This window comes from Phoenix dactylifera, chromosome 12 (assembly GCF_051530095.1).
Source record: "Phoenix dactylifera cultivar Ajwa chromosome 12, Ajwa_hap1_PhDact_Kaust_v1.1, whole genome shotgun sequence".
Classification (NCBI taxonomy): domain Eukaryota; kingdom Viridiplantae; phylum Streptophyta; class Magnoliopsida; order Arecales; family Arecaceae; genus Phoenix; species Phoenix dactylifera.
In genome coordinates this window covers 15,527,130-15,554,926 of record NC_143201.1, presented here as the reverse complement: position 1 = coordinate 15,554,926, position 27,797 = coordinate 15,527,130, and the positions used below count along the sequence as shown (strand labels likewise).

Below are 27,797 nucleotides of genomic sequence, written 5' to 3'. Positions count from 1 at the left end.
TACGCTCCTATTTAAACCTCCTACCGCATTGCTCTCTGTTCTGTCGGATGAGAATCCTTCCAACAATTTTCTACCACTCCTATAAACACTCTTTATCTCTCCACAACCTTCCTTAATCCATAATCAGCATGGCCTAGGAAGTCCCCCACAAACTACCATCTAATACTAGTCCCAAAGCCTCCATTGGCAAAATGGACACTACCAAGATTGAGAAGCTTCAAGCCATGAAGAGGTATAGGAGGAGGAGGAGGCAATTCCTGACAAGCCTCATCCAATACTTAGTAGCAATTCTGCTTCTTGGTTTATTCCTCTCGAGCCCCCTATGGCTCCCCACCATCTTCTCCTCTCTTAATCTCTTCTTCTTTGTCTTCCTTCCCGACTTGCACGCCGTCGTGTTTGGACCCAAGTGCCTCTTCGTTGTGTGCAATCTCATTGTCATCTTCCTCATCGGTGAGTCGAAGTTCTCAAAGTCTTCCTTGACTCCTCCTGATATCTATGAAGAGTACATGAACAGAAACACTAACCTTCGAAGACCATCTACGAGGAAAAGCAAGAAAGGAAGTGCATGCAAGAAGGCTTTTGATGAAGAAGAAGAGGGAGAAGAGGAAAAAGGAGGTGGAGGATGGGCTCAAGTGGAGGGAGGGTATGAGGAGGTGGATGGAGAGGGGGAGAAGGGCTTGGATGAATTGAACAGGAGAGTTGAGGACTTTATTGCAAGAGTCAACAAGCAGAGGAGGCTTGAAGCAAGAATGCTACTATGCTATGAGTGAAGAAAGAACAGCTTTAGGCACAGGATAGAACAAAGACTACTTCAGGGATATCAAGAGAGCTGTTACTGTGTTCTTAGACCGAATTCATCCAAAACATATATGTCAAAAGCGTGTGATCTCTGTAAAAATTAAGTTCTATCTACTTCCACAGCCCATGGGGAAATATGCTAAGGAATAAATTGTTCTGTTTTCACTCATGGTGATCCTATAAAGCCATAAAACTTTATAAATAAGGTACTAGTGGATTGGCTGGGAGGCCTCAGAAGGTGTCTATTAACTGTAAGGGATTGGGTAGGAATTCTAAAGATGTATGGCCGCTATCTGTTGTAACCAAAGTTGACGGGAGTTGCATAAAGAGTGTGTGTGTTTGTGTGTGTGTGTGTGTGAGAGAGAGAGAGAGAGAGATTAAGTGCATGCTTAGTGGAAAGTATGTCCACTAAGAAAAATAAGGTAGTAAAATCTTTTGTGGTTTGGAAAGATTTAAAGCAAGATCGTATGAACGTATAATGAGAGCTAGCTCTTTTCACTACAAGGGAAGGATGGGAAGCCAACGCTAAGCTGTTGACACTAGTGGAAAGCGTTGGCAGCCCCCCGAGCACGCCAAGATCTCTTGACCTTTTTAATAAGTGTCGAAGATTAGCAACGTTTATAAGTGTAAAGAACTTTAAACTGGCTTTCCACAATGCTTTTTTGGCTAGTGTCGTTAGATTACTTTAATAAAACGATGCTTATTAGTATCGTTAAATTACACGAAGAAGAACGTCATCGGATGCCAAAACCCCTACTTCAATCCTGGTCTCTCCTGCCCCAATCCAAACCCTAAACCGATCCCTAATTTCCTCCTCCTCCTCCTCCCCCAAGCTTCACCGCCCAACACTAGTGCTCCTCCTCCTCCTCCGCCATCCTCCTCCTCCCATGAGCTCCACTACCCAACACTAGTCCTCCTCCCCCGAGCATCTCCGCCGTCCTCCTCCTCCTCCCTTGAGCTCCTCCATCGTCTTCCTCCTCCCCCGAGCTCCACCACGCGACACCAGTTCTCCTCCTCTTCTTCCTCCTCCTCCGAGCTCCTCAATTGGCCCCTTCTCTCTCTCTCTTCAACCCTCTCCCTCTTGGGTTCTTTCTCTACAAACTACGGGCCACCCTACCCTCTTCCTGGTGACGACATCCGCCCTGAATATGTGAAACAGGAATGTCACTAACTCACGGCGTCACCCAAAAAGGCTAGCCATAAAATATTATTTAGGTTTCTTGATTCTGTATAAGTACTCAAGATCTACCCAGCAAATAACCATTATGGGACTAAACACACGCCCGCACAGATCCTCACATACTCTTTCCGTTTAAATCCTGACATCTTTATGAGGCTAAGGGTTCAAATCTATTCAAATCTAATCACAAGCATCACGATCAGCCCATAGTTAGCCTCAATAACCCCATGCTGCAGTGTCTCCTAGTTCACATGGGCCGTGGGTCGGGTTAGCTCTAATACCATTTGTCATAACCTAGGATCTCACCCAAAAAGACTAGCCGGAAGGTATTATTTGGGTTCCTTGATCCCATATAAATACCCAAGATCTACCCATCAAATAATTGATGTGGGACTAAACACACACCCGCACGGATCCTCACAAGGTATGATATGTCTTTTGATCTACATGAGTAACTACATACCTGTTTTGATTTACAAACAATTGTACCCCATTATTATTTTCATGTTCCATGGAGGTCATGAACAAGGGATCACTAAGAATATATATATATATATATATGGTGCTTTCTATGTATAAAAAAAGTTGTACTTCTTTTTAATTTGCAAACAGAAAGTATGAGCAGGAGTTTTGCTATTAGAGGTCTTTCAAGAATCATCATATAATTTGATTAGACCAATAAAAATTATATGGTAACTCGGCTAAAATTAGAAGTATAGCTCAAAATGTTTTGCCAATTAATTATATTGTGACTTTTCCTTCTAATTGGTGCTAATATACCTTTTTTATTGCCCGTGAGTTTCGCCGATTCTTATTTGCTCACTTCTAATTTTGCATTGATTATTCATGATTAGGTAGATTCAGAATTATTTGTCATTTTGTAGGGAAATATTGTAGCTTTTGGAGGTAGCCCATTAACTAGCCTTAAGTATACCTTTGTCCCTTTTAGTTACTCTCGATTTATATCTAATTTTATATCTTTTATAATTATGAATTTTTATTAGCTTTCTTAATTTTAGCACTACCCCCTTGTGTGTCTTCTTAGGTGGACACCTTCTGCCTAATACTATGCATGCTTGCCTGCATATCACATCTACCTTTCAAAACACTTACTGAATTTCAAACCGAAATACCATGATTTAGGCCACCAAGGTGGTAGCCTAGTGGTACTGGGCAGCAATTCTAACCACAAGGTCCCAAGTTCGAATCGCTGCGGCGACGATTAAATTGTGGACCGGAGCTCACTACTTTGGCCACTGCTTGGACTTGTGGTGTAGGACCGCTCTTGAACCGCTAGTAGCCGGGGTGGTGCCGGGTGTGACGTACTCACACGTGGGACTCGAGCCAAAGCTCAGAGGAGTAGCTGAGCCGGGCCCACGGGTGGGGAGGGTATGAGTAAAACCGGTCGGGGTGCCCAACACACGGCCATTTCTGCCCGCATCGAACATTCTCCTGGCGGGGCGGGGGGCCCAGTGGGGGCTGCTATGCGGGGATAGGCTTGTCCCTTCCTCCCCCTACCCCTTTTTCAAAGCAAAAAAAAAAAAAAAACCATGATTTAGTGATATTGTATGATGTGCAATTTGAAGCTTCTAATTGGGCCGTGAACCTCATGAGTTAGGAACCTGGATTCATTGGTGAAACCTCTTGAAAAATGCAATTCAAGATATATCTATTGATTTTGTAATTTGTAAACATTTTTGAAATAAAATTGCTCTTTCTTGCACGGTCCAACTTTTTAAGTAACGATTAGATATATTTAACAGTCTCCTAGAAATTTAGTCCAACTTTTATTAGCAGTGCATTTGTTAACTGATTTCAACATTCACTATAATGTATTTTCTTGTCAAGGTGCCTTTGACATTGTTGAGCAACAACTTATCATGCATTAAATTTCCATATACCATCTATTGCTAAAACTTTTGAGAAGAAAATGTGATATAGTACCACATACAAAGCAAACAATACAATGAGACCCTAATGGAGCATATGATAATTTGACATCGCAAAAATGAATCTTTTCAGTTCAAAGAGCTAATATCATCATAGCTCAAAAAGGTATTTAATAGAAATTTAAATAACTTATATTAACAGAAAGTTGCAGCATAGCTCCAAAAGTATTAACTAGTAAATGTTGCTGAAATTGACCAAGACTAACGACTTATACAATTTTATTTACCCCAGTTGTAAGGATATTGCACACTACAATGGATATTAATTTCTTTAGGTATCTTTTGCTATAAATGTGTTAATTTCTTTTATTTTGTTTAGATAAGTTGCAATTTTAATCAGTTTTCTCTTACAATGGATAAAAGTTTGATAAATAACTCGAGGTCTAGCAAAAATTATTTGGATAGAGTTCAGAATTTTATCAAATTTGCTATTGAGAAAACTAGTACGAATGGAAAGATTCTATGTCTATATCAAATTGAAGAACATTTGGTATGGAACAGTTTTATAAAAGAGTATACAAAGTGGGTATTTCATGGAGAATCTATGTTGCCATCTCCATGTAATTGACCCTTTGATACACAATACACCTCTAGTTTTGAATTCAGCAACATGCAAAAAAATCTTGTAGAAAAAGATGATACGAGAGATTTACTCAGAGATATCGTTGGAGTTTGTGTTGGAAATTTAGAAGATTTCAATGGAGGCAAGAAGTAGTTAAGATATTTGGAGGGCCTACATTTACTAACTCTATACATATTGAAGAAAATATATATTCATCTAATGAAGAGACAGCTCAATATTGCAATTTAGTGAAATATTGTGATCAAAAACTATATTCGAGTTGTGAAAATTTTTTGATTTTTTTTTCTTACACATTTATTCTATTTAAAATATTTGAATGGATGATCTAGGAAGTCCTTTTTAATGCTGCTTCAATTATTAAAAGATGTATTTCTGAAAAGTGCTACATTGGCACCATCTTCTTATGAAGCCAAAAAGTAGTAAAAGAAATTGGATCTTGGATACAAGAAGATTCATAGATATTTAGAAAATACATAACAGTAGAGTTATGGTGGAAGCAGATGGAAAAACTTATTATGATACCCTTACAGATATTTATGAGTTAGAATATGATGAAAAGTTTAAGGTACTATTATTTCAATATGATTGGATAGATATAAAGACACCTAAAGATTTGAAGCAAGATACAAATGGGTTCATATTTGTAAATTTTTAAAGATTGATACATATTGATGTGTTATTAAAGGATGACCTATTCATTTTTTTATCTCAAGCTCAACAAGTATTTTTTGTGCAAGACTCAAAAAATAAGAAATAGGTTGTTGTCATCAAGATTAAGCTTAGGGACTTGTATGATATATGAAAAGGGTTAGAACTAGAGGATGATGAGACTTATACTCAGTGTGTGCCTTACAACATTATGTCGATTAAGAAACTAAATGCTTCAATGAGTTTGGTTAAAATGGATGCTGAAGGAGAAAATAATATCGCTTGATTTTCAATGATAAGAAATATTTATGATATATACATTATATGAAATATTGTCTTCTTTTATAATCTTTATTTAATAAGTAATTTTCCTTATTAGCCATTCATTTAGTTTTGTATTTTATATTATGTTAACCATTATTGATTTTTATTTATGCATACTAGGTAACATCATACGTCAAGAGAAATGATTCAAAGACATGGAGTTTCATTCTCAAGCTGGATCATCTTCTGATCAGTTCGAGTAGTCCCAAAAACCCCACGAGCCCCAGCAACTCTACATACATCAACAGCTCGAGGTTGGTTCATCGACATGCCAGTCTCAGCAACCTTGGGCAGGGTCTTGCTATCCACATAGCAGCCCTAGTCCCAACACAAACCTCCTATTGTTTACCCAGCCCTAGTCCCAATCAAGAGGGATGGAAGCATAATAGCAGATTTTCTTAGATTAGTTGCATGAAAGGGTCAGCTGTGTTCGCTCAACTATGCTAGGTGGATTAATATGCTTCGTTTGTATAAGGTTGAGCTTTTACGATGTGTATAGGTAAAGAATTGAATTTGATGCTTTATGTTAATTTGTTAACTATCATAAGCATCTAATTATATTTAACATTCATAATATTCTTTACTTTGTTGTAGAGTAAGTTTGTGCTTCCTTCAAAGAGCCATGACCAGGTTCGGAAGTTTGTTAACCACAAGTGGAAAGAATTTAAGAGAAAGTTGAAGAGGGACTACAAGAAAGAGAGTATGACAGAGGAGGAGGTTGCTCATAATTATCCTTATGATGTATACCCTTATCAGTAGAGAGAGCTTGTTACTACTAGTCTTTCAAAAAAGGACATGTTGTGTACACTCTCTCAACACCTTATATTTTATTCATTATTAATATAGATTGCACATATATCTTACATTGTTTACCTTACTTGGTAGACCTATTCTGATATTGGTAGAGCTGAACGAGCATCTTAATCGGTTCCTCACACATCAAATTTCAAGAGTTATATGAGGCGTAGAGACAAATTTGTATATATGTTTCTTTGAAACTCTTTGGCATATTACAAACTCCTTGCTAGATTTATTTATTTTATATTGAAATACTTATGCTTCTTAATGAAACTATGTATCATGTATCATTTACAATGTATCATAATACTTATGAGTCTTATTGAAACTGTTATACTTCTTTACTTCAAATTGAAAATTAGCGGTCTTCATATTGTACCATGTATCATGTATCTTATATTTTATTTCATGTATCATATAATGTGTATCATGAACAATGTATCTTCTATCATATATCACATATCATGGATCATGTGTCATGTAATTAATATACACTTTTTTTTTGTAGACAGAAGAGTTTGGTGAGGTGGAGTTCTATAGGATGACTCATACCCACCGAGATGGCAGCTTTTTCTGAAAGGAGTCGAGAGATAGAGTCATATGTACTAATAATCGCTTTGTGCAATGATTTATAGTTTTATTTTTTCAAACATTAATATGTGACTTTTTATTTAAATATTGAAGGGGGCTACATCCCTTATTGTGGAGCATGTTGACGACTCGTCATCACCTTTAGAATCTAGTTGTGTCGAAGCTCAAGTGTTTGTTAAATTGATGGAGCATTATAGTCAAGTGAGGGGTTAGGAGATTAGAGTTACCCCCACTTGGATGTCTATAGTGAGCAGATATACTCAAGATAATGGACAGAATAATATCATTATAGATGTTCGTAGGCTAGAAGCATAGGTGGAGGAGATAATGTAGAGCCATCAAATAAAGATACAATTCTTGAGGGCTCAACTTGACCAGATTACATCCTCATTACAGAAGTTTATCCCGCCTTAGGTAAATAAATAACTATATGTATTTGTATATTTTACATAATTATCATGTATATTTTTATATGAGCCTAATAACTTATAATACATTGTGATTTTTATATTCTCAATTTCTAAAGTTTCTATCTTTTTCTTATAGGTTCCACATACTTCTAGCAGTGGTAAAGATGATGATGATGCTGCCCTAGACCACTAATAGCCCTTAGACTTTTTTTGGAGGAATTTTATATATGTATATTTTTATGTTTTCGAGCACATGGAGTTGTAATGGACATTCAATTATGTTTGACAATGTAAATATTTGCTATTTTTATATATGATACATGTGTTATTATGTGACTTTTGTTATATATGTGTTTGGTGTGTGTGTGTGTGTGTGTATGTGTATGTGTGTGTATAGGTTTTTCTATTTTTTAATATTTTTTTAAAAAATTGTTTATGTTTGCAATGCTTTAAAGCGTCGTTAAAAGGTAAACTTACGATGCAAAGTAGTATCGCTAATTTGCGATGCAAAGAAGCATCATTAACTTGTGACGCATCAAAGCATCTTCGGAAGCCATGTCCAGGTGCTTCACGTGCTGATGCTTATTAAAAGCGTCGTCAAATAGCGACACATAAAAGCATCATTCTAATTAACACACGATACAAACCAAAAGCATTGTGAAATTGTTTTTCCAAGTTTTCATTGCCAATGCTTCTTCAACTTTTCCACATTTGCATTATCGGTGATTTCTAAAGCATTGGGTTGTAGTCAAGCAATGCTTTTGAGCGTCGATACATGAGAAAAGCATCGGCAATGCCAGGGATTTCTGTAGTATTTTATCTAGCTAAACAATATCTTGAATTGTTGATGGAGAAATTGTTGCCTACACTGTGTGCACCAGCATGGTCGTGTATGCAGTCAATCGTGGCCGCTGGTTCCTACGGGCCCATTCATCAAGTGCTTCTTGGTGCACCACCATGGGAATTGGTGCATACAGTGTAAGCAATAATTTCTCATTGTTGATCACCATCTTGATGTATTTTTGTCATGAAATATCTATATGAATATTGTGGCAGCGTTCCTCTCAAAAAGGATTAGTGTGGGAGTGCTAGACACATTATGTGAGATTGAGTGAAACGGAGTAATTCAACTTTCTGATGTGCTTGGCTATTTTTTTCTCATGACTGAGCGTAGCATTACCGCGGACCAAGCTTTTCCCCTTTTTTCATCCCTCCAAGGGAATAATGAGCTCGAACCAAGTTGGGGTAGCTCAGTTTTGTTTAAGCTTGGCTCAGTCTATTTTAATCTATTTTTATATTCATTATATTTCTAATCAATGACAAAGAGCATGTCAGAAGATTCATAGAAATAGATATTCTTACAGCACTTCATTTCTAATAAGATATTAATCGGCTAGTTGGCTCACCTGACATCAAGAGTATATGTCTACAAGTAGATCATATTGACCTAATCCAAAATTAATTCGGTCCAACCAAAGCCGGAGTTATTTGGACTAGGCTTGGGTTCAAAAATGTCTCATTTTAGATATGGATTTCATTTGGATGTAATTCCGAATTCAATTAGCTGAACCAACCTGAACCTGAACCTATTCAAAACTATTACCAAAACCTCTCATAAATATAAAAATTTAGTCTTTTTCTTGTGGTATAATTTGTCGATAATTCATGTTTTTTATTTTAATCATGTGTGGTTATTGATTAATATATTTTTGATGATATTTGCATGCTGCTTCCTATTATTTTCTTGCATAATATAGTTATGATATAATTAGGAATCAATTTATATATATGTTTATTATGATTTGTGTTTGGATTATTTTGACTTGATTTGATCCTAAAAATTTGATCAACTGATAAAATAATTAAATTCGATCTGATCTCATGTAAATGGAATGGAATTCAATTAGATTTGGTTTATTTTTGACTTGATTTGAATATGGAATCAAATAGATTTGGTTTGAGTTGTGCCCATCCCCAGTCCAACCCATTCTGCTTACAGCCTATCATTTGGATAAGAACAATATATCCTTTGATTATAACTACGGGATCAGAACAAAATACCTATCATTTGTTACATGGTTGTAACCAATATGATGATGACAATTTCCGATCTTGAAAACAGAATGATTTTATGGGTGTAACTATCGAACAAAAGGATCCTATCATTATAACTATGTGCCTTTGTACACTCTATACATATTTCTCATTGGGAATAATAAACTTAGCAGAATAATTAATCTCATTTCTTTGCATAGTATCAGAGCAAACGAATTTTTTTCTCGCTCTTCTTTTTTTCCTCCACCCCCACCTCTCATCCTTCTTCTCCTCCAATACAAAACCATTTCTGCTGGACGCAAAACAAACACCAACGAAATAAAATTCTTCTTTTCTCCACCTTCATCGACCCGCATTATCTTCCAATCTCCCCTCCCGCCACCATCAGCTACACCCAGCCCCCGCTTTCCCCTCCGCCCGATCCCCGTCTTCTCTGTTCTCGCCCCTGTGGCCCCTCTCGCTGCCGATCCTCTACCGGCCATACCTCTTCATCGGAAGATCCCGTCACCTTTTTTGATCCCAGCGTCCTCTTCTTGACCACTGGATCCCGTATTCCCAAGGTACGTGCGCATTTTTTTCCTTCACCGCGCTTCTCTTCCTTCTTCCTCCTCCATGACCCCGCCTCTCATCCTCTTCCATGCATGTGGCATTCTTGTGCACGCCCATCTTGTCGCGTGGCATTCTATGGGTGCGTCTCTCTTGCGCTCTCAACCATCAGGATATAGCGAGCTCTCCGCCTAGATCGCCCTTCCTCTTCAGATGAATGGAACTGATCATGCAACTTTCTCTTTTACGCAGATCATAGTCTACTGAGAAACCTCCATAGATCCAGGCACGTTCAATCTAGGTCCAGGCGTGGTCGGCCTCGAAGACAGCAACGTAGGCCTCGTTCTGATGGCGCTCCTCCTTCTCCGAGTGCCAGTGGTATCTCACTCAGTACATTACTGCATTACTCATACGGTCTCATTTTTTCATTATGGCTGCTCCTTCTTACAACAACTCTCCTGCTGCTCAACTGGACAGTCTGTTCTTTCTACAGTACTCCTCCGACAACCCAAGTTCAATTCTTGTCACTAGTCCTCTTAATGGAGATGATACTGGAAGCCAAGAACAAAATGGGTTTTGTTGATGGTTCTCTTCCCAAGCCAGAGCCAACCGATCCTTTGTTCTATGCCTGGAAACATGCCAATAATATGGTTCTTTCTTGGCTTCTCAACTCAATTCACAAGGATCTCACTCCGTTAGTGCTTTACACTGGCTCCGCAGTCAATGTTTGGAAGGAGCTGGGCGCCAAGTATTCCTCTAGCAATGGTCCTACGCTGGGCCTCAGTGGCATAAGGCTCCGGCCCAAAGAAGGTCCACTACCGAAACAGCTTCAAAGATAAAATAGAAAGAAAAAAAAAAGCCTCTTCTTAGTAAGTGCGCCTTAAGCCGGCCCACTGTAGAAAATACCTCAAAGACAAAATGGAAAAAAAAAAAAAAAAAGCCCCTCTTAGTGAGTTCGCCTTAAGCCTCCAAATGCATTGAACCGCTCCTATTCGAACGTGCCTTCACCACACATCAACAAAATTCTAACTACGTCTCAAAATACTACAACTTACTCAAAAGTTATTAGGATGAATTGGGCATTGTTGTGGTTCAAATCTGGCCCGAGGGTGACCACGCCGGTGAAGCCGAGAAGCCGCCAGTACTGGAAAGGGGAAGACGGGAGCCGCCTCCTGCGCGACAGCTGCGGACCTGCACAAAGCCTCACCGGTGTTCCCGGTGAGGGCCCTTCGACGATCAAGTTAGAGTGGGGTATATTTGGTCTATCCAAGAAAGGTCCCTTAGGAATTACCTGACCGAGCTATTTATAGCCTCGGTGGAGTAGTCCGGGTGACGGAGGTACTATCAGTCCCCATCATTAGGGGGTATGGATTTGAGCCGGATAGCGTGCAGCACAGCCCGTTCTTAAAAACGGTAGGGCTTTGACAGTTACAGCAGGGAATGGTCGGAGTAGTAAATGTGCCGTCTGACTGCTGTTGGCCGGTTATGGAGACATGACACGGCAGTGTGGTGGAGTACGGCCACGTAGGTGGGCGTAGGCCTGTACATGGATGTGATTGTTGGTGAAGCCGAGCTCGTTAAGTAGTCTTGTCAGGCAATTAGTGAGGCTGGCTTGGTGTAGACCGGAAAGGCTCGGTTTTCCGGGTTCCGAGGTGTGCTCGAGGAAGCGCTCCGAGCTCGAGGGTCGGGGCCTATGTTGTGTACTGCTGGGGTCGGCGTCTCAAACTTGGTCGGAATGGGTCAGTGTTTGCTTGGAGGTACCTCGAACTTGGTCGGAGGAGTCGGCAAATGTCCGGAGTTGGTGGAGTTCCGAGAACGAGTGATCATTTCAACAGGCCACTATATATTATCCCCATCTTACCTGTCAGTGCAACTCTTCCAAGAGGATTTCTGATCACCTCAATCAACAACAATTGATGCATGGGCTTGAATGATACGTATGCTAATGTCCGTAGCCAAATACCCCTCATGGTGCCCCTTCCATCCTTTGGTCGTGCCAATTCACTTTTGCTGCAGGATGAATCTCAACGTGTCATTTAAGCCAAATACACCACTTGGTTTGGCCCTTCTTGATCCTTCTTCTATTGCACCTGCTACTAGTTCTCGGCCAAATATTCATAAGAGATGTAGTAGGGAGTGTTGCACACATTGTAACACTTTGGTCGCTCCAAGGATGTATGCTATTGACTTCATGGCTTCCCTCCCAAACTACAAGCCTGGGCGTCGCCCTCAGCAGAAGTCCAAGTTTACTTATGGTCAACACTTAATGAACCATATTTCTTCACGTATATTAACTCCAGTACAGATTTACTGGATGTTGCGCGTGGCTTTCAAGCTGGTCTCCCTCCCTCTTTACAGTAACCAAATGTTGGTTCCAGCGGAAGCCATTTTAATGATTTTTTGGTTTTATAAGGGACTCTTCTCACTTCATTCGTATAATCTTTTAATTTTTATTTTGTCTGGAGGTGACTATTCATGAGCAGTCACTTCTCTTGATTTTTCGTAACTATTGAGAAATGGTCACATAATCATAACCTTCTATTTTCTATAAATAAGTTGCAGTGTGTCATGTGTGAGAGTTATCGCACGCAAAATACTCTCTGACCCTCTAATGTTTTCTTCCAACTTTTTATTTGACTTTCCATATTTTATCGACTCTGGGATGGGTATATTAGCTTAGAGCCTAAGTAGGCTTATTATTTTGGAAATTACACAATGGAGATAGGTTTCCACATAGCCCACTTGCATTTATATGGATTTATTTGAATCAGTACAACCAGCAAAATTACAAGATTATAGATCAAACTAAATGTATAATTATAAATACTCAGAAGTAGGTTTGAATTGGGCTGGCCTACTTCAAAATTATTTTTGGGTATTTATAAATATATGTCTAGCTTACGGGGCCAATTCACGAATTTTATAGGATTTTTAGCCTAATCATTCAAATAAATTCTAATATAAGAAAAAAAAATGCTATCTCTAAAATAGTGTTTTTATTAGGACGTTGTGCCCATATCTTATTTTTTTAACTCCTCTCTTTCTTGTCCATATTTTTCTTTATTTTCTATCTATTTCTTCCACCAATTTTCAATATCCCTTTGCAGATGGCGACTTTAAGGCGCATGGAGCTAGAATATCGCTTCTAATATATGAAGAATAGTATTTTTATAATTTTGAAAGTGAGTTGATTCGACTCCAAGTCGACTTGCAAGTTGCATGTTATTTTCATGAGAAAAATTCAAGCCCCACAGTCCGCTCGCTTGACCATTCAAATCAAACAACTATTTTTAGTCTAAGAACACCACCCAAGTCAAAAAAATTTTAAATATTTGAACTACAGTAATTATACACTAGTTGTACCCAGCCAACTTGTAGCTAATTAGTGTCTAGTCCATGCATGAATTTCGAATGTAGCTTCAAAAAGGTTGAGCCCTCAAAGAACTCCTTTAAGCACATTGGTCGAACCTTGGTTCATATCCTCTCCTTGAAAATTTGGGCGATAGGTGATTAAATTCTAGAAATATCTATTCTTGCTTTTCCCTTTGTGTAATTTTCTGCCATGTGCATACATTATTGATACAAAAATGTTGATACCAATATCACACCTATACACTCTAGAAATAAACTCAATTGATTGCTCACTCATTTTCAATTCAGCTGATCTAGCAAGCTAGTCTCGGGAGACCAGTTATTATCATTGTTTAGCGTTCATTTAGTTAGGGTATGTTAGATTACTGAATAATCTCACAATTTTTTGAAACTCATTTATCTAGAAAAATGATTATGTAGAAAAATAAATTTCATCACATTTGGTTAATGAAAAAATTATTTTAGAAAATGGCACTAAAAAAATATTACTATATTTGGTTGTAGATAATCTTATTTAGAAATATTGCCAAATTTTCAAAAATACTTTTGAATAAATAATTTAAGTAATAATTTTTTTAAAATTTCAGTCCATTTGTTGACCATTTATGTTCTACTTATACAAAGGTTGTTGATATGGACCATTTCGAATCTCGAAATATATTTACATGAGTTAATAAATATTTAAATTATATTTTTTATTATAAATATTTATTTAGTATTTTTTGGTGTATTAATAAATATATTAATTATAAATTTTATAGAAATACCTCTTAATAAATAAGTATATTGGTTGTTAATAAATCCCATGTTTGATTTATTAATAGCTAATAAATACCTATTAATTATTTATTAATAATTAATGTTTATTAATAAATACATTTATATAATATGTTTAATATTTTAATATATTAATTATAAAAAATAATTTATTACAATAATTTTAATAAACAATGAATAAATATATCGATAATAACAAATAATATATAATTAATATATTATTTGAAGTTAGTATTTTGATTAATATACTAATCAATAATACATTTATTAATATGTTGTACTTAATATATTAATTATTAATATAAATAATTAATACAAATATATAACTATAATATATTAATGATATGTTATACATATGTATTATATTAATGAATAATATATTTAGTCATAAATATTTATTAATATTTAATATAATAAGTAGATTTAATAAATGTATATTAATATAATATATATTAATATAACTGATATAATATTAATGTAATATAAATGGGGTCATTTTCATCAAGAAATGATAATTATCGATTACCTCCACTTAGTAATTTAGCATGCAAAAAAAAATGTCATCTCTTGGTGGTATTTGTTTTAACTTCGCTCTCAATGAAATAGGCGTTGGATCCATTATTTATTTTACTATCTATCTCGTGCCCTTTTCATACCAAGCATGATAATCTAGATAGGATTTATTTTTCCATAATACATTGCTTCCGACAAAATGAACCTTTAATTGTCATTTGATGTGGAAACAAGCAGTTCCATATCAGAGCCAAGCCAAGTGCACAAATAACATTGACAGCCATGGCCCATGTTTGAAGGTAAAAACAAGTAAATTAGCCTGCTCATCATGAGTCCATGCAAAGATGATCATGTATCAAACGCAAATCTTCTAAGTCTGCAGCACATCACACTTAGCCCTAATGTCCAGTAGAATCTTTTTCTTTGTGCTGAAAATTATCCAATTAGCCAAGCCTAACCCTAGTTTTTTATGTCCTAAACCAGAGTTCAAACCAGACTTTGCTGATGAAATCGCATTTTTAAAATATAGCAGCAGCCATCTTTCCACCTCCCCCCCGCTCTCCAAAAATTTTCATCTTTTTTTCTACCCAAGAAACCTTCCTTCTCAGTGATTCCGACGCCTGAGAGAAGGGAGAGAGAGATGGCCCTTTCCTCCCCGAAATGCTCCTCTTCCTGGTTTGCTCTTCGCCCCTCTCCTGCGCACAGAAGCCGGCGTGTGGCGGCCTCTTCCCCCTCCCTGTCCGGTCCTCACCTTCCAAGGCGGTTCTTTTCGAAGTGGATTTCCTCCCAATCGCCTAGAAATCGGCGCTGGAACGTTGCTTCCATGCACGATGGTCTGTTATTGATCATTCCTTCTGTTTTTCCTCATTTTTTTACTCGTTTTCCTGTCTGGATTCGTGTATTCTTTGATTATGATAAGATTCATGTAGTTTTCATGAAAGAAAATTTCTTGGAGTTTTAGAAGATGATGAGGTAAAGTTTCCGATTTGGATTTGGTAGGGCCTCTCGATTCAAAAACCTCTAATAAAAATTTCTTCTTTTTGTGAACTGATGATTTGGATTGTATAACCTTGCACTGTAATTTTTATTGCTGGGTTATTACATTTCAAAGGAATAATTTTTACAGGGATTGCGTGCAATTCGAGTGCATTTTAAACTTGTCTTGGTTTCTGCTAGGTGTTGTTGTCTATTGTAGTATGGATAGTGGAGATCATTTTGGGAAGGGTTAAGACTGTATAGCAAATCTTTTGGAAATTACGATTAGTGTTATGTATCCTCAAGTGTTTTTCATCTGATTTATCATATGCTGCTTTACCATTAACCAAATGTTTAGATTAAATGGCTAGCTGCCGTTTATGACGTTTGGTATACTCCTATATCTGGTATTGCTCCATAAGAAGTTTCATCCCCTAAGATTCTCCCATTCAAAACTTTGGTATTCCACTTGAGCATGTCAGATGAGAGATGAGATGCCTCCATTTTAGCTATCACCACCACTGACTCCGCTTCTTGATGGCTTTTTGGAGGTTCATTTTGATTGCATAGATAGCAAACATAAACTTATTGCTTTCAGCTCCTAGAATAGGGTTGTTAAAGAGTCTCTCTTCCTACTTAAGATTATATTGGCATATGTAGGAGTAGATTCACCAAGTATTGCTTCATGTAAGTCCTGATCTCACCAAGTATTGCTTTCTTCTATATTTCTTCAAGTATTGCTTCTTCACTTCCGGCATCTGTAAGTCTTAATTTCACCAAGTATTGCTTTTTGCGAATATTAGATGATAAGTAACTGATGTTTATATTGGAGGAGCTTCTCAAGTCTTTAGGGTCACTGACAAATACTGTTTAATCGGCCAAATCTCAAGTATCAGCTTATCCTCATCTTAGTTAGGAATTGAGATTACTCATTAATGCATACTGCCAAACATCCTGCTGCTATCTCATGCAAGTCTACCCAAATTTTACTGCCTCTCTCCATTTAACCACCATTTGCGCCAACCTTGCGCAGTCCTCGTCAAACATCATTATACTACCCATCCACAATAAGGTTTGCACTGACATGATCATAATGGGCATAGTGCATAGTTGCAATGATGGTTTTGAGAGTAGAGCATTCCAGTGGAGGTTGGTGCGAGGCAACATACTGGAGGATGATTAGCGGTGTCGGCATGATACTGATCTGTTGCTAATGGAATCTATGGGAGGAAAGTTCGAGATATAGGTTGGCATTGAGGTATGAAGGGATGAATAGTTATGGAATGATGATGCTGGTGTTAGAGGGGTAGTCGCTGCAAATTGCAAAAGGGTTAGAATGCTTATGGGAATGGTAAGGCATTGTTGGGCATGTGATGCTGATCATGTAGGATGGTATAAGATTGCATGTGATAGGATGAATGACATCAAATGTCTTGTTTAGAAATGAAATGGGTGTGCAATAAAATGCAATTAAAAATGGTGAAGGAGAAGGAAAGCTGCATAGCCCATAACTTATTTCTTCATTACTAAAGTTAAAATGTGGACTATAAGGAGACAACCTTCTTTTGCCACAAGAACCAAAAAAAAAAAAAAAAAAAAATCAAGCCCTTTATATAGGATTAAAAGGAAAGACAATTATATATCCACTTCAAATAGGTGAAGTTGCCTCTCAACTCAATGGAATTATGATGTAGCGAATGTAGCTTTTCATGAAGAGTAGGTGTTTTTGATGTGCTTATTAGGTTCTAAAATTGGCAGCCGTGCCAGATTCTGAATTTGAGACTTGTGGAATATGGGCATATTCTTCTCTCAAAAATATTAGATGCTGGTCTGACTTTGATACAAATGTCTATTAACCCAAATTGGTAGACCAAAAGCACCTGGTCATAAAGGTATGTAAAGCTTGTGTTTAATTAGCGTAGTAAGAATTTGAAAATCCTGTCTATGGGAGAAGGCACCTTTCTAATATACCTTGATTTGTTAATTAGTCCATTTCCTTTTATAATCTGATGGAACTATTTGAATCTTATAATTTTTTTGGTCATATATATTATATGTTTTATTTCTTGATTTTGTTTATTTTTCTCAATTGATTTGTCTATTCATAAATGTGTAGTATTTCTTTTTAATTTGTCACTGCAATTAAACTACTTATATTTATCTGGTTTCTATTTCAAATCACCTAGCTATTTTCAAAAAAAAAGGAGCTAGCCAGTTTTATTTTGAACAATCTTTTTTCCCCTCGTTTTGATGTTCTATGCCTTCGGGTTTTCATCCATCATCTTACTTCTCTATATGTTTGATGGACAATTTGAATTCATTTAAATCACAACAGTTCTATTAATTTGTATATTTCTTCTTTTACATTTCAGTGATTTTCAAATGCAAAAACATTATTTAGATATCATCCTATCTAAAAGGTCATATTGGTATTGCATAGCAGCTAGAACTTTACCTGTTTCTCCTGCAAAAGAAACTGATTTGAAGAAAGTAGAAAATGGTGTGTCATCAGCTATATCTGTAGAGGAATATCGAGATTTAGCTGGCCTTAATACTAGAGAGAACTCTACAGTTAGTATCACTGTAGTTGGAGCCTCTGGAGACCTTGCTAAGAAGAAGATATTTCCTGCGTTATTTGCACTATATTATGAAGACTGCCTTCCTGAGGTCTGATTACTGATTCTTCTCTTTCCTATGTGTTCAATTTACTAACTAGCTTGAAATTTTGTTTTCTTCTTCCATGTAGAATGTGTTAGAATGTCACAATGTGGAGATTTGTATATCTGCAGCATTTCACAATTTTTGGCTATGCTCGGAGTAAGATGACAGATGCTGAATTAAGAAGCATGGTCAGCAGAACACTCACTTGCAGGATAGATAAAAGGTGACTGCTGCTGTGAAATTTTTCAAACTTCAGCCAGCTTTTTGTTTTCCTCAAGTGAAGTGTTTTAGGAAATTTATTTGTGGAATCATCTTTAAATAATTTTTAGTTGTAAATTCTGTTTTAAGAGTAATTTCATGTGTTGTGGGAACTGCTTGACTCTTTCCATTTGCTCGAGGTTTCTGCTGACTTTTCAGGGAGAATTGTAGTGAAAAGATGGAGCAGTTCTTGGGAAGATGTTTTTACCATTCAGGTCAATATGATTCTGAGGAAAATTTTGCAGAGCTAGATAAAAAGCTAAAAGAACATGAGGTAATATCAGTGCTTTCCAGATTATAAACCTTGTAAAATATTAGATGAAGCTTTTCTTATGCCATTAATAATGTTCTCATCCATGGGTGAGATACAATTTTGATGATGTTCAGAGCTTGTTGTATCATGTTATATCACTTGCTTCTGAGGCTAGTGCTCTTTTATTTCCCAAGAGAATGATGCTATTGAAGATCACCTAAATTTATATTAGGCTTGGGTTAGTTGCCTTAATGCAGATTGTCCTTCAGGCAAGCTTTTGTGTACATCTAGGTTTCTAACAGCTACAGGATACGCACTATAGGAATTGCTTGCATGCCTTGTCGAGGTTGTAGCATTTTCTTGGATTGAATGTTGACTTCCAAATGAAAGTGTCTCTCATTTCCTTCTTTTTTTTGTTTTTTTTTTTGTCATTTTTCTCCATCTTCTACTTCATGTTGCAACTTGCAAGGGGAAGAGGGATGGTTTTCATAAGATGAGTTAATTTTTAATAGGTATGACTTTGTTGGGTGGGGTTTGGACTGTGATACTACATGATTGCATTTGGTTCAAGAATAAGAAAAAAGTGAACTAGCAATACATATTCCTTATGGAATGTCTAATCTGATTCTCTTTTTTCTTAAGTTACGTACTCCTGACTGGAAGAACTTGAGGCTGAGAGGTATTTTTGCCCATGTAAAAAAGAGGCAGATATAAAAGAGGGTCATTTTCAGGAATAACTTTGTCCCAAGCCTGTTGGAGTAATTGTTATTAGAAACAAGGTATGTTGTACCGGCCGAACCAAGCGGTATGGGGAGTATCGTATCATACTGGTTCGGTACTGGTACTTGGTACGGATGGCGTATCGAGTGTCGGTACGCCAAAAAAATTTTGTACTATAATGTATAGATACTTGCTAGTGTGGCACCGGTACGAGATCTAGTATCGAGACGGCAAACCTTGATTAGGAATAAGCAAGTTTCTGCAGTAGCTATTGCATGTCTGTTCACTATTGCAACATTTTTATTCCACATGCTCACTCAACCAACTCTCTATTATTCCCAATTTATTTTTTCTGTTCTTCCCAGTTTAATGATATTACAATGATAATAGATAATTAGGATATCCACATTAAAACTCCATACTAGGGCGCGCCAGTTCACGGACCAGCACACCTTCTTTTTTGAAGTTCTCAAAAAAATTTAATTGGTAATCACTCTTTTTGAACTTTTTCAATGAATCTAAGTCTAATTTAATTTTTTTTGATATTTTTTGATGTTTCTATAATTCTGGTTTAACCTAAATGATGCATCTTATTGACTTAAAATAAAACAAATCATAAAATGAACAACATAAAATATTCTTAAATCAAGTAGTAACGTAGAAATTAAAAAATAATACAATTAATTACATATATTTAAAGTTCAACATACATACCAATATCTAAAATCGGATCAAGTGGCAATACCTCTCGTAGATATCCGGATTATTAGCATAGTCAGGAGGCACATTAGCCCACCCCTCTAATCAAGCAGTGTTGTAGTCTTTTACATTCATCTCATAAGGAATATGCGCCGGGTTATAAAAACTCTCGGATTTCTCTCTGAAGCTCTAACTCTGAGAGGCGTTCTCTGGCTGATAATACGATTGTGGAGGGATCCATTCGAATATGCCGGTAGTAAAATCCGACTCGTAAGATGCTTCGGGCTGCGTAAGGTAGTAGCTACCGGAAGATGCTTCAAACGCACCATATCCATATTCGTATCCGTATGGGTCATAGGCTGCCTGTGGCTGCGGATAATAGAATCCAGTATACTATTTGAAATCTGATACGTCTATGGATCCTACTCCATGAACTAGGTCATCCGCAGCTGCATCGTATCCTTCTGAATGACCTCAAGAAGCTCGTCTCTTATATGCAATTGTATTGTCGCAGGCTCTACCAGATCGTGCAACATAGTTCCTATCCTGTGTAGTATACATAAAACCGGGACTCACCGGTAAATCGAAGACCACCCTGCGGTTGTCTTATAAGCAGTGATCTCCTGTTCTCTACTTTTTTGCTAGCTGGCAGATCCATGACCATTAAAACTCTTATCACTGATGTTCCTGGTCTTTGAATCTGAGTGTACTGACTCCTCCACACTCTCCATTGAGGCTGCAGGTGCCTTATGGAAAGTAGCTTGTATAACCCTAAATACGTTTCTGATTTTACATTTTTTTATTTTTTGTTTATTTTTAACAATTTTATCTTTTTTTATATCAGCGTGTACATCGTCTATACATCTACAACATATGAGAAAATCAAGTCCAAATCAAAAATTTTGGCATAATCTTCCTTTATTTTGCAGTTTTTAAGCTATTTTTTCAAGCTTCCTCAAAAAAAAGAGAAAAGGAGATAGGAAAGAGGAAGCACATCTTATTTAGCTTTGGATCTTCTTTCTGATAGTCTGAATCGATATTGTTTGTGGATTTTTTTGGAAGGGGAAGCGACGGAGCCGCTTTCAAATTGCATTGGGAAGGCCTTCTCAAGCCTTTCCAACGCAGGTGGCATTGGCAATAATGCCATACCCAACTCGGTTCGAAATCGAGTTGACTCGGTGTGAACTCGGCACCGAACCGACCGGTTCCGCTCGGTCTAATAGTGATTTAGGTCGAAACCGAATAAGATTACCGAACCGATCCAATTTCGCACCAGGTCGACTTGGTACTACTTGAACTGGACCGTTTGGCTTGGTTCGGCAGACCCTAGTACTAACTTTGCTATAACTTATGTTATATTATCATATTAGCATGATATTAGATTATATGCGGATGATACATATTATATAAAGTACATTATTATAATGTTGTATAATATATGAAAAAGTATATTTTCATAGTGTTTTAGAAATAGATGTATTTTGAAAATAGAATTATCACCAATGATATAAATGATTTAACATAAATAAATATTGTGTAGCATTATGATATCATATTATTTTAATAATTTTATAAGTAATTTAATATTGAAGAGTCTGTTACTAACTAATGGTAGGATGATAGCAATTTAATATTATTATGTGTAGCAGTGAAATTACTATAATAATGTTATAGGTCATAATTTATTGTTTTATATCATAATAGTATTGCTAATATAGTCCTATGAGAGCTCTAGTCACATTTCTCATGTTTCTATAGCCAGAGAAGTTTTCCTATTTACAGTAAGTTTACCCACAGACAATTGCCTAATTTTGTTTGCAAATACTGGAACTATAATCACATGCAGCTCCATCTACAGTGCTTTTTTTTTTGTTTTCTTAATGTTTCCTTAATCTTATTAAATGTGTGATTATATGAACATAATACTTACAAGGTCAAGAGGTGGTAAGGTTTAATATGTTATTATCCTTGTCTTGTTACAGGCCTAAGCCTTATTCTAGCAATTCCAACCAGACCGCATATTCAACTGCTCCAGCAATAAATACCAAGAATATGAAATTTTAGCTAGTAAAAAATAGGAGTAACTTGCGGAATGACAATCTAGTAGAAATAGCTGTCCATGCTTCAGTCAGTTTTGTTCTCAAATTAACCTTAGCCTAAAGTCTTGTTTGGTTTGGCATTTGAGCCTGTTAACAACATGATGCAAAAGGAGATAAAAACCATTCCTTCTTTTTCTAATAACGAGCGCCTTTATTTTTGCTTTCATTGGTGTTATCTGGGGACAAGATATATGCTTCTTTTGAACCTTTTTGTGCCTGATGAGTATGTTTCTCATGCTGAAATTATGGAAGTTGGATCCATTAGAGATGACGAATTCTGAAGATGGTGCTTTATACCTATCAACAGATATTGCAACTTTTTGTGGTAGAACTTCCTTTAATGTGGGTTCATTAACTTTAATTTGAGTATCTATCGCTCTTAAGTTCTTTTGCTAAAGGATAAATTATTGATACACGTGAGGATTTTTAGTTTTTTGCTAAATAGGTAGATTTACTGGTCTACAATGCCTACTTTTGATACAGTTGTGGTCAAGGTTCGTCATCTCAGTACCGGACCCCATACCAGTACCATGCTGGTACATTGTCGGTATGCTCTTTATGGGGTGTCAGTTGGCATACCAAGACTTGGTACATCTCTTGTACTAAATCTCGGTTTGGTATCGGTACGGTACGGTATGCTCAATACAGGCAGTATGCATTGGTATGATGAATCGTGGTTGTAGTAAAGTATCATTTTAAGCATTACTAAGGTATATATTGGCCTTAACTGATGCAGTGGTTTGTTTCTTAGCCAATGCTTGCAGCTGGTGTCCTGATTGCAAGTGTTGAATTATTGGAAATTTCTACATATAATTCTGCCACTTATTGAGAAATGTATTGTTGTGAATACTTTTTTAGGATATTGTTGAGAACATGGTTATGAGATATTAAAACACTGCATTTATTACTTTTATTATCCTTCATAAGAAAATAGTTTGAATGGGCTATCTGGTCATGAGCTAGAACTAGTTGTTGGGGGAATGGTTACTTTAACCAAGGAAATCCAGCATTCTAAGATGTCTTTATGTCTTGTTTTCCCCATGCATATGACATCAAAATTTTTCACAAATAAAGGTTATTAACCAACTTGTTGGCAATTTATATGTACCTTATATGCTTTAGTGCATTGCCTTGATGCTTTTTGACTGGGTAGTTCTGGCTATCACGAGTAAACAAAATTCTAACCGTCAAGTTAAATGATGCTTGACATGTACACCTTTTCTTAATTATCAATTAACTTTAACCTAACACAGTTCTATCATTTTATGTATATTTTTCCTATTTGGCAACTTACTTCCAAAAGAAATTTCTATAGAAAAGGATGTGAAAAAATATTGAAGGATATTACTCATATAGCAAGAATCTCTGCAGTCTGGGAGGCTTTCAAACCGCCTCTTCTATCTATCAATACCTCCAAATATATTTATGGATGCGGTAAAATGTGCAAGCAAGTCAGCTTCTTCTTCAAATGGCTGGACGAGGGTCATAGTTGAAAAACCCTTTGGCCAGGACTCTGAATCTTCAGCTGCATTGACACAAGGCTTGAAGCAGTATCTAGTGGAAGACCAAATTTTCAGGTAATGTAATACATAAACTTAGGTGTTTCCATGAGGACCCACGATTAGTGTTTTCTTTTTTTGTTTACAGGATTGACCACTACCTGGGGAAGGAATTGGTTGAAAACCTATCTGTCCTTCGCTTCTCAAATCTTGTTTTCGAGCCTCTGTGGTCGAGACAGTATATAAGAAATGTGCAACTAATCTTTTCTGAAGATTTTGGCACTGAAGGACGAGGAGGGTAGGGTTTATCAAATATTAGCTTCAAACTTGATTAATTTTCATGAGAATTTTGTGCTTTTAAACAACCTTATATCTGTTCTTATGGTATATTTTATTAGGTACTTTGATAACTATGGTATCATCAGAGACATCATGCAGAATCATCTGCTTCAGATATTAGCCTTGTTTGCAATGGAAACTCCTGTCAGCTTGGATGCCGAGGATATCAGAAATGAGAAGGTATCTTTGAACTTTCAAGATGTGCATGCAGTGCTGAATTCTTAGATTATTTGCTAGGTCATATGCTTGTTATTCTCATAGTCACAAAATTTCTACTTGGAGAAAATTTTGCAATTGCTCTCAAATTTGTTTCTGAAAAGTTTTGTTGCCAAGCTTATATTAATTGGAAAATTAAACTTTTATAAATTTTTAGCAATTTCTAAGAATCATTCAATTTTTTTTTGGAGTCAGACAGGTTATTCTGCTTCCTTTTTTTTGAGTTGTTTTTCAACACCTTATATCTATTTCTGTCTTTTCGCTTTCAATCTCCCCCATATTCTTTTTTTTTTTTTTCCAATACTGAATTACAAATTTTTGCCCTTGTGAATAAACCCAAAATCCAAATCTTTTACTATGATGGCTAAGTGTAAGCCTGTATAGCCTCACTGGCAGCTAGAGGTTGTTGACAATCCCAGCCTATGTTTGAACTGGCTGTGCTTATGAGTTGTTCCATGTATGTCAGGTGAAAGTTCTCCGCTCTATGAAGCCACTGCAACTAGAAGATATTGTGATAGGGCAATATAAAAGCCACACCAAGGGCGGCATTACATACCCAGCATACACAGATGATATGACTGTTCCCAGAGATAGCCGGACTCCAACATTTGCTGCTGCTGCCCTTTTCGTAGATAATGCGAGATGGGATGGAGTACCATTTCTTATGAAGGCTGGAAAAGCATTGCATACAAGACGGTATGTGGTTATGAATTGTCCAGGAGCTCTTACATGTTTTTTGTAATGGAATGGGTCTACCTATTTGGAACCAGATTTGATATTGGTAAAGAATTGAAAATTCTTTATGGGTGCAGAACAGAGATTAGAGTACAGTTCAGACATGTTCCAGGTAATTTATACAGGAGCTTTGGGACAGATCTTGATCGAGCTACAAATGAGCTTGTGATCCGGGTGCAACCCGATGAGGCTATCTACCTAAAGATCAATAACAAAATCCCTGGTTTGGGAATGAGACTGGATCGAAGTCATCTGAATCTGCTCTATGCAACAAGGTACAAGCACAAGTTTTCAAGTTTATAATAAGAACCGATAGAAGCTCACTAAAATGCTTCTGCTGACTTCAAATTATATATCTGCTCCTTCTATCTTGCTCCATATCTTTTCTTTTCCCAGTACTTAAATTGGATTCTTTCCGTTCCTTTCTTGGAGGGGAGGGGTGGGTGTTGGGGGAGTTTTGGTGGGGGAGTGTGGAGGAATGAGGTGAGATACCAAGATATGCCAATCGTCGTGATAGGTATTTAAGTGCCAATTAGGATTTAGTCTTCCAATTGTGCGAAGGAATTTTTTGCATGTTACCCCTCCATAAGTTAATTGTCTATAGTTGCAGATTAAAATCTCTCTTATCTGAAAAGTTCTCTGACAAGAACCCAAATTAACCTTTCATGAGCTATAATAAAATATTTAATGCATCTTTTTCCTATTTATCCCCTCACTCGGCCTTTGAATCATCTAACTAGTATCTTCTATATCTGAACATTGTTATTGAATTCAAGATCCTCCCAGCCAACATGAGTAGAATTAAACTCTTGATTCAATCCCGAATTTGGAGGAAATAAAGTTAAGGAGAAACTTAGTTCTGCAAGTAGAAGCTCCAAATGGCTGAGGTGAGAGGAAGAATGAGATGAGACATGATAAACATTTTATTTTGGCTAATGGAAAGTTAAGTTTAGGGTTTTATTTGGGTGTTTCTGAGATAAGTGAGATTTTGGTTTACAAATATATCAAAAAGATCTTTATGAAGAACTAATGTATGATGAGGGAGTATATAGTAGAAGTTCTCATTATAAAACCACAATGCTTTCCAAATTGTTCAGCCAATGGGTTATGTATTTATGAAGAGAATTACTATATGTAAAAGGTGTCCTTATTGCATTTCTAAGTAGGATATTATCTTTTTTGTTTAGCAAGGCAAGTTCCTTTATTCTTCGCATCCATGTTGAATTTTGCTTTAGATACTCAAAAGAGATACCAGATGCTTATGAGAGGCTTCTGCTCGATGCCATCGAAGGGGAACGGAGGCTTTTCATTCGCTCGGATGAGTTGGAGGCTGCTTGGGCGCTCTTCACTCCATTGCTGAAAGAGTTGGAGGAAAAAAGCATATCTCCTGAGCTTTATCCTTACGGGAGCCGAGGGCCAGTTGGTGCCCACTACCTTGCTGCCAAGTATAAGGTCCAGTGGGGCGATCTCAGTTCTGAGCACTACAAAATATGATTTCTTGAAAAATTGTAGTCTAAAAGTTGTAGTTGTATGTATAGTCCGCAAGTTAGCTTGGCGATGGATGGAAATGTATGAGAATAAGGTGAGAAAATCCTTTTCACAAGGAACATGATGAGTTTTTGTTGTAACATGTGTATGCCAATCTTGTACCAATGGAAAACTTCTTGTTAGAAATTAAAGATTAATTTGGTTCGCATGAAAGGAGAAAAAGTGGGGTCAATGGAATAATGATAAAATACATCATGTTTGGTTGGAGTTTTCCAAGAAAAAAGATGAGGAATTTTTCATGAGAATAAGGTTTTTATATATTATGGGAAAAAAAATTTGTGGGATTTGGAAAAGTTTGATTCTCACCAACTAAAAATTAAAGTATTTTTTTTAAAAAAATATTTTTAAGCTTTTAGATAGAATGATGTAAGGTTTTTTCTTTATTAAGGGCATAACAAGTATTTTACATAACTTTTTCAAGGAAGTAGATGCTCAACAAAATATAAGATATTCTAAAATGTGTCATTTTTCTATGGTGAACTAAACATGCAAAAACTATTCTTTTAAATATTATATATTTAAGCATCAATTTTTTTAAAAAATTATTTCAGTGAGAAAAAAAAAAAATTGAGAACCTAATGAGTCCTGAGACTAATAATTTGGCCAATGGGAAACAAGGCACGGTATCACAACAGCAATATCAAGGGAACCTTACCATTTCTGTTTGGCTGCACCTTCTGACATCCTCCTATACCATTTTTGCTTGTATCATACCACTTGATTGTCTATACATCTGGCAGTTTAACTAAGTGTTTTAAACTCTCTTTTTTTTTATAAATGGGAGATTAACTTGACAAGAAGTAATATCTCCACTTCTTAAGATTCTTCTGTTTTCGATGAGCTTGGGCACAACAGAGGGATGTAATTGATCCAAGAGTCCATCTAAATATGAAAGAAGCTTTTGTATTGAGATCCAAGTGCTTCGATCAGCATTCTAAATTTAAAAGAATATGAAATCTTATAAGATTCAGAACTTGCAATAATCAAATTATATCATATGGTATTGATTTCCCTTGCTGGCAATACAGTTCCATGAACTCACGTTTGCCGTTTGCAACATCTAGAATGAGTTTGTAACCCATGGTTTTTGGATTTGAATTTCAATTCCCAGATTTATTTGGAAAGAAAGACAAAAATGTTAAAAGATCCAGTGCCAAACCAGACTATTAGTACGAAGTTAGCTACCCAATTTTTTAATTAGACAACTAAAGTTCATGTAAAGTTTTCGAGATCAGATTCAAAAGAAATGTC

At 36.6% G+C, this 27,797-nt stretch overlaps 2 protein-coding genes across 6 annotated transcripts; both read left to right on the top strand.

Moving 5' to 3' along the window:
• The first annotated feature begins 19 nt into the window (after window positions 1–19).
• On the top strand, window positions 20–1,259 carry LOC103695559 (uncharacterized). The gene has a single exon (XM_008776924.6). It carries the CDS (start codon window positions 192–194, stop codon window positions 768–770), a length of 579 nt encoding a protein of 192 aa, XP_008775146.2. The 5' UTR covers window positions 20–191; the 3' UTR covers window positions 771–1,259.
• Window positions 1,260–14,819: 13,560 nt separating this feature from the next.
• Window positions 14,820–26,694, top strand: LOC103695560 (glucose-6-phosphate 1-dehydrogenase 2, chloroplastic). 5 transcript variants are annotated; one of them, XM_039129908.3, is made up of 10 exons: window positions 14,820–15,377; window positions 17,963–18,186; window positions 18,309–18,403; window positions 18,598–18,712; window positions 23,581–23,786; window positions 23,857–24,006; window positions 24,107–24,227; window positions 24,730–24,959; window positions 25,076–25,273; window positions 26,234–26,694. In XM_039129908.3, the coding sequence occupies exons 1-10, from the start codon at window positions 15,185–15,187 to the stop codon at window positions 26,490–26,492; spliced, it is 1,791 nt and encodes a 596-aa protein (XP_038985836.3). In that variant the 5' UTR covers window positions 14,820–15,184; the 3' UTR covers window positions 26,493–26,694. The 5 variants fall into 5 exon arrangements, with proteins under 5 accessions (XP_038985836.3, XP_088564709.2, XP_026656380.4 ...); XM_088708583.2 differs by having other exon boundaries at window positions 14,875–15,377; window positions 17,892–18,186; XM_026800579.4 differs by having other exon boundaries at window positions 14,885–15,377; window positions 17,960–18,186.
• Window positions 26,695–27,797: the final 1,103 nt, after the last annotated feature.

Coding starts and splice junctions, on each gene's coding strand:
- LOC103695559 (XM_008776924.6), top strand. CDS start 192: ATGGACACTACCAAGATTGAGAAGCTTCAAGCCATGAAGAGGTATAGG.
- LOC103695560 (XM_026800579.4), top strand. CDS start 15,185: ATGGCCCTTTCCTCCCCGAAATGCTCCTCTTCCTGGTTTGCTCTTCGC. Junction 18,187..18,308: donor ATGAAGACTGCCTTCCTGAG/GTCTGATTACTG, acceptor GTATATCTGCAG/CATTTCACAATTTTTGGCTA. Junction 24,007..24,106: donor GGCACTGAAGGACGAGGAGG/GTAGGGTTTATC, acceptor ATATTTTATTAG/GTACTTTGATAACTATGGTA.